Source organism: Penaeus monodon, chromosome 36 (genome assembly GCF_015228065.2).
Source record: "Penaeus monodon isolate SGIC_2016 chromosome 36, NSTDA_Pmon_1, whole genome shotgun sequence".
Lineage (NCBI taxonomy): Eukaryota > Metazoa > Arthropoda > Malacostraca > Decapoda > Penaeidae > Penaeus > Penaeus monodon.
This window is the reverse complement of record NC_051421.1, coordinates 21,084,751-21,092,250: the sequence shown is the minus strand read 5'-3', so window position 1 is coordinate 21,092,250 and position 7,500 is coordinate 21,084,751. Positions and strand designations below refer to the sequence as shown.

The 7,500-nt window shown below is 39.7% G+C and overlaps 1 protein-coding gene across 3 annotated transcripts in view; it reads left to right on the top strand.

Annotated features, from left to right (window-relative positions):
• The window catches only part of LOC119595842 (segment polarity protein dishevelled homolog DVL-3-like), a 72,491-nt gene that overhangs the window by 57,154 nt on the left and 7,837 nt on the right, over nucleotides 1-7,500 (top strand). For 2 of the 3 annotated variants that reach the window (XM_037945033.1, XM_037945032.1), the window contains exons 9-10: nucleotides 87-311; nucleotides 5,253-5,866. In XM_037945033.1, the coding sequence (XP_037800961.1) occupies nucleotides 87-311; nucleotides 5,253-5,851 (824 nt within the window). In that variant the 3' untranslated portion in view covers nucleotides 5,852-5,866. The remainder of the gene's footprint in view (nucleotides 1-86; nucleotides 312-5,252; nucleotides 5,867-7,500) is intronic. The other variant, XM_037945034.1, reaches the window with a different exon arrangement.

Sequence of the window (7,500 nt, the reverse complement as noted above, 5' to 3'; positions counted from 1 at the left end):
GCCTTTGAATCATTACTGTTTATGATTTATTCTATTTGAGAAATGTATGACATTGTTGATTAATCAATTCATATTTACAATTTCAGGCTTAGCAAGCTTAAAGTTAGGGGAAGATGACACACTAAGTGAGGCAGACAGGGACACCTTAGCGCCTTTACCGCCCCCATCAGCAGCTTCACCTTGGGGTGGCCCACATATGCCATACGCTGGCACTTATGTTCCCCCAGCTACAGGCTATGCGCCAATGCCATTCAATTACACCAATGAATCGTATGCATTTAATAGAGACAGCAGCACCAACAGTGGTTCTGGTAAGTGATACCACATGCTATAGCTTTTAGTGTATTAATTTACTTCTTATAGAGGGAGAGATATAGGCCGCGGTGGCTGAGTGGTTAGAGCATCGGACTCAAGACTGGCACGACGGCAATCTGAGTTCGAGGGTTTGAGTCACCGGCCGGTGTGTTGTTTCCTTGGGCAAGGAACTTCACCTCGATTGCCTGCCTAGCCGCTGGGTGGGCAAGCCAGCCCAAGTCAGTGCCAGTCCCAGAACCGGGTAAATAGAGATGGTGACTCGATAAAAAAAACACGGGGCGGAAGGCAACGGCAAACCACCGCTCTAAATTGCCAAGAAAATCATGGAAATCCATGATTGCCAACGTCCTTGTAGGATAGGGCACTTGGGGGGGGGGGAAAGAGGGAAAGGGAGAGGGGGGGAGAGAGTGAGAGTGAGAATAAAAGTGAAATAAAGTGAGAGGCTAAAGAGAAAGAGAACTAGCGAGAATGGAAGAGTGAGAGAAAGAGAATGAAAGATTCACGGTGAAAAAGATAGCTAAAGAGTTAGGCAGAGCAAGAGAGAGATATATCCACTTTTGCCTCAATCCTGTGCTCAGGCATCTATACACACCTGCATATTTTGAATCTGACAACTTGAAAACTTGCACCCAAGTGTCTAACCACCTATTTTGAACATTCATGAGGCAAGGTATGTAGATGACTGCACACAAGATCAAGCCAGCCATGAATTATATGAACATCTTGTTTATAGTATTTAATTTTATTTATTTATTTATTATGGAGAGAGGGAGAGAGATAGAGACCTAAGTGTGTAAACTTGTGTACTACAAACATCAAAGATAAATACTGCATTTAATGAGAAATGAGAATTCAAGACCTATTTGTAGTTTGATAGCAAGGTGAAACTGAGGAATTGTAGTCTTGAGAGACTAAGGTATAATTCACCAAGAAGCTTAATTGATTCAGCCAAACCTCATGGGTTGAGTTTAGATTTTGATGGGTTTTGATGGGTCGCATCTAGCCTGTATGAAGGACTGCTTGTGAAAAAATTAAAAATAAGGCCATGATCATAAACTAGTGGGAAGGAATGACCCTTTCCATATTGTGATCCACCTCTTTGTAAAGAGGCATTCTAAAATATGGAGGAGCATATTTCCCATAGTGGGTAAACATGTAGCTGACAGCTACAACACTTTCATATATCATGACAGTTTTGTGATCAAATGTTTATTGGACAAGTAAATTATAAACTACATTGTTTTGCTCACCTATGATTGTTTATTTAATTGTTTTATGTATTTGCATTGGCTTGCATTAAAGTAAGAGTAGGGAATGATCTATTGAGCAGAATGAAAAGCTACTCTCTTCTACTTTCAGTTGCATTATAAAGATATTACTGCCAGTCAAGTAGTTGAATGTTTTAAATGATCAAAGACTTCTGTTTATGTTTATTGAACAAGAGCAGTGTTTCATAAAAGTTTTTGTCCTACTTTGGGAAGATACTTTATATTTATGTGAATTCCAATATTTGACTATGCAGTTACCCTTTTTCCCTCTGTGGAGACCACTTACCACTGCTACAAGGGTTTAAAGACTGTGTATGACAAGATTGCATGCTTCTCCTTTGCAATGTTATTTTCTCTTTTCCTGCGTAATTGTGTTTAGCTCTTGCCATTTTTGCCTAATCTTAAATGCTCACTCTGATCACCCTCCAAAAGGTTTGTGCATTTGTGGGGAGTCATTCCTGTCACCCTGGCCTCCAGCCAAAGTTCTCTTGATGGCAAGTTCCCTTCATCCTGGACCAAAGTCTATTTTTTCCCTGATAGTATGTTCATGTCACCTGCCACTTACCCAAATTTCTTCATCAAGATTGTATGGGTTAACCTCCTTATACTGGAAGATGAACTGGGCCAAGGTGACAAGCACCATGCTATGTATGGTCAAGTATACTCTTAAGTTTCCTTCACTTGTTTGGCCCTGAGATCGAGCCCCTCATATTTAGGCTTAAAATTTCAATCAATGGGAGCTAATGCTGGTGGAGCACATAGCTCCATCCACTCTTTGTTTCCACTTATGAAGGTCACACATGGTGAGCTCCTAGGCCTCAGTCCATCTGTAGCACCTCACAACAGATCTGAGTAGTCTAGCCAAGCCACAACTTCCAAATAACTGTACTCATTGGTTCAGAGCAAGGACCTGTTATAAAAGAGATCAAGATAAGACTCCAAGGCACACAATACTGTCCAGGTTTGACTTCCATAGAGTAAAATTGGCAGTATCAGGGCCTTGAAGACATGTAGCTTGGTCCTTCTGCACAGTTACCAGCATCTCCACATTCTCTTGTCAAGAGAGTTTATGGCACCTGCTGCCAGGCCAATCAATCTACTGAATTCCTGTTCTAGAGTCATGAACTAAACTGCCTATGTAAAACTGTGCAACTTCAGTGTCCTTGTTGGAAGCACATACAGATTAAAGTTGTTGTTCTAGCTTCACTTCGATTGCCTACCTAGCCACTGGGTGGCTAAGCCAGCCCAAGTCAGTGCTGGTTCCAGGCCCGGATAAATAGAGAGAATGATTACCTAAAAGGTGACACCGGCACTCTCCGTGGAAAGGAACTGGGGACCCTACCACGTACTCACCCCAAGAGCATCACAACAGTATCATGCTGTGACCACGGCGGCTCAAACATGAACCTACCGTAATAGGCCAGGGTGGCCGAGTGGTTAGAGCATCGGACTCAAGACTGTCACGATGGCAATCTGAGTTCGAGGGTTCGAGTCACCGGTCGGCGCATTGTTCCCTTGGGCAAGGAACTTCACCTCGATTGCCTACCTAGCCGCTGGGTGGGCAAGCCAGCCCAAGGCAGTGCCGGTCCCAGAACCGGGTAAATAGAGATGGTGACTCGATAAAAACACCGGGCGGAAGGCAACGGCAAACTGCCGCTCTAAATTGCCAAGAAAATCATGGAAATCCATGATTGCCAACGTCCCTGTGGGACAGGGCACTTACAAAAAAAAAAAAAAAAAATGGAGTCTATATAACAACAAACATATCCTACAGTCTTGATTTATCAGGAAATATGGCAAATAGAGACCTTGGCAAATAATAATTTTGAAAATGCATCATAGGCTCTTAGTATTACGAAGAAAACCAAGGGATGCTGGTATTGGGCATGAATGGTCGCGCATACTAGGGTGACGATATAAGCTCCCGGCAGCGAGGCCCGGGCCATTATGAATACTACCCGTTGGGAAATGGTCAATAGTGAAGCAGTTTCTTTCTTTACTTTAATAATTTTTCAGAAATATAGACCAAGCAGTGGCAAGTTTATATCTCTGAAAAATTATTTCCACAAGACTAAATGTTTCTCAATATCTCTAGTCATATGTATACTTGTTTACACACACACACACACACACACACACACACACACACACACACACACACACACACACACACACAACACACTCTCTCTCTCTCTCTCTCTCTCTCTCTCTCTCTCTCTCTCTCTCTCTCTCTCTCTCTCTCTCTCTCTCTCTCTCTCTCTCTCCTCTCTCTCTCCACTGAGTGGGCAAGCCAGCCCAAGTCAGTGCTTGTCCCAAGCCCAGATAGATAGAGAGAATGATTACCTAAAAAAGGTAACACCGGCACTCTCCGTGGAAAGGAACTGAGGACCCTACCACGTACTCACTCCAATATCATCACAACATGAAAACTACAATTAAGTATCATGCTGTGACCACGGCGGCTCAAACATAAACCTACTGTTTAAAAAGAAATAATAAAATAAACATGTAAGGGTTTATTATTACAAGGTAGTTGAAATAAACTAACAAAATTTATGAGTAGGTCATAAATTCACATTTTCATATAACGAGTCACTTTGTTTGTGTTTGAACTCGGAACCAATCTACATATATTCAGGTAACAAACAGTATTTGAAAAAAAAAATTGTTGTTGTTTCTTTAGTAATTGGAGGAAGTTTTCAGAAAATGAACAGAAATATTCAAAAGCCAAATATTTTTTAGCTTCCATAGTAGTCTCATGAACAGTTTTTATCCAATGAAAATAAAATTCCATACCCCTGGAAATCCTGTGAAATTGTGCAGAACGTGATGTAAGGGATTTAAAAATTTCTTTAGATATCATTAACATTTATGCTGATGCTTTTATTTTATCATAATATTCTCAATACTTTTTGAGAAGAAATGAAAAAGAGTTTATTTAGGAATGTTAAGATACATAAATTGTTCATGGTCTCGATAACTTATTTCTGACAGGTGGCATATACCTTCATGTCATGAGTGGTTAATCATGGTCTATAAGTCAGTGGTTCCCAAACGGGCTGACTAAGTATCCAGTGAAGAGCCTCAGAAAAATTAGACAGGGACACGAGCTTCTAGAATGGATCCAAGCGGGACAACCCAAATTTCTCAGATATGCAATCTGTAAAGACACATTAGAAAACCTTGGCTTAATACTTAACAAAAGAAAATAAATGGAATCAGTAAAATTACCGGCTAGAGTGGTTTTTATATGGTCCTAATGAATGTCATTATAGTCTTGGGTTATGCTTAGGGGTGGGCCATAGACAAGAATCATGTATGGAAAATGGGTAATAATCAGAAGAAGCTTAGGAATCACTGGCTTAAATTGTGTGTGTAAGGAGTTATTTACTTGTTTTGCCTTGAATGTGGTCATTGAGGAATAACAGCTAAAGCCACTTTTTCCATCATTTTCTGTAGACAGAGGAAAATTTACTTGTTTCTTGTGCTTCTAATTTTTCCCTTGAGTGGCTGACAGCATGTGGCCCAGTATGGCACAAGAAACAGCCTTGAGGAATGAGTTAAGAGAAAGTTGTTTTTAGGTGTTGCTTCCATATTTGTTTATTTTCTCTTAATTATATTATTTAGAGGGATTATATGAAACTTATAATTCTCCTTGTTTTATTGCAGGTAGTAGCGGTGGAACCCAGAAAAAAGTTGAACGAAAGTCGGCATCTCCAGCCCAAAGTGGAAGTGATAGTGAGGCCAGTCAGCGCAGTGCTCGCCGTCTGGGTAGTGGAGGTGGTGGTTCTGGCAGTGGCAGTATTGGTGGTGGCGGAGGTGGTGGTGGCGGTGGGACAGGTGGAACAGGTGGGGGATCCAGTGGATCTGAGAGATCAACAGCAACTACGTTATCCCAACCACCACAGCAACCACTTCCGCCTCATTCCACTCATCAGCACCCTACAGGTGTGCCTTCAACTTACCCTCTGCATCCCTCCCACCCATCACATCCACCACATCTGTCACACCCACCTGGCCTGCCTCCCCTTCTCCCTCCCCATCCTTCCCACCCTGTCCACCCTCACCCAACAAGTGCCCTCACCTCCCACAGCCACCCCAATGACCCCCCTCCAGCATACTCCTCCCTCATGCTCCCCCCGGGCAACTCGCACCCGGCTCCACCTTCACGCCCTGTGGAGCAGATGAACCCTGACCTGGCAGCTAGTACCAACAGTTTCAACCTGGCCATGGACAACCCCTGCAACTTTTTTGTTGATTCTGTCTGAAGCTTTAATTGTTTGGTTAGTATGTAAGATTTTGTGTTGTTTTCTTGTAGCTCTGTTTTTTTCTCTTTGTTTCCTTTTAATTTATTTATATATATATATGTATATATATGTATATATATATATATATATATATATATATATATATATATATATATATATATATATATATATATATATATATATATACATACACACATATATATATACATGTATATATTACTTATAATTTTTTTTTCTTTTATTGTTATTTTTTCTTTTCCTATATGAAATTCATACTTGCTTCCTTCAGAGCATATTGTTTAAGCTTGAATTAATTTTATTCTTAGTTTTATACATAGAAGAAACTAGTTTGAAAAACATGAAAGAAAATATTTTCTCACTTTCTCAGAAAATTTGTATAAGTAAAGTTGCCTTGTATTGTCAGGTATTTTTGGTGATTACTTATATTTGTTACATTTTTGTAATTATTATTATATGAGGAATATTGAGTAAATATAGATATCAAATTTTAGAAACTAGGAAGTTTTGAAATGTCAGTAGGTTTTTTAACATATAGTGTTCACATAATGATTAATTGAAATTTAGCATTATTTGGAAATAATTTTGCTACTTTTGGTTCATAAAATCAGCAATGAAGCAGGCAAATTTTCTTGCTAAATGGTTATAGAATATTTGTCCAAATAGGTAGGACTATCCCTCTGGATTGTGAGATTGATTTTTAAATGTCAAAAGCTGAAAAGTTCAAAGAATAAGATAGGAGATACTTCTGTAATCTTGGTTTCCAATCCAGTTCAGGAAAGAAGAAAAGACACCTGATTTTTTTCTTTTAAATGCACATAGTTCAGTCTCTCACTGTAGACACAAGGAATGCAAACATGAATCTGTGTATATAATTGGCAAACAGTTTCAGTAAACGATGCCCTCTGCCAAATGTTTCATGTGTCCTAGAAGTCAGAATTCTCCATTTTATAATGTGAAGAAGCAAATTTGGAAATGGAGTATATATATTGGAGTCTGTTTTGATTGTATTGAAGTGGCACCAAGCTGTGTAAACTCATCCATGACAGTATTTATTGCATTTGGTTTTTGCTAAACCTCATTTTGTAGAAAGCAGGTATGGATTATCATTTATTTATCTTTTTTACTTTTGAATTCTTTAATTTTTTTAAAAATTCATATTCTTCCATTGGTCCAGTCCCACATAGTCACCCCCAGCTTTCATACCTTTTATCCACTTAAACTCTTCTTAACTTGTTACCGACGGGTCACGTGTACAAGCGTCATAACATACCACTTAGTCTGCGGGGTGCTGCTTATGTGCAGTGACGCACCAGAGTTTGTGGAGAAGGAAGTTCCACTACACGTAGTGGACTTCTACACCCAGTGTGTGGACGTTGCCAGAAATCACCAGAGTTTATGACACTCAGGGATTTCTGATACCCGTCAGTGTCAGGTGAAAAGCTCCTTCTGTGCCACATTTTAGAAATTGAACATCAGTGTGTGTGTGTGTGTGGGTGTGTGTATATTTGTGTCTGCTTATGGGCATTTGTGTACATGTATACTGCTCATCTAAATAGTTACTATGTCTTGCTATGCAAAACTTTACATTCAAAATACATTCACTGAGTAACTCAAGTATAAAAGTAATG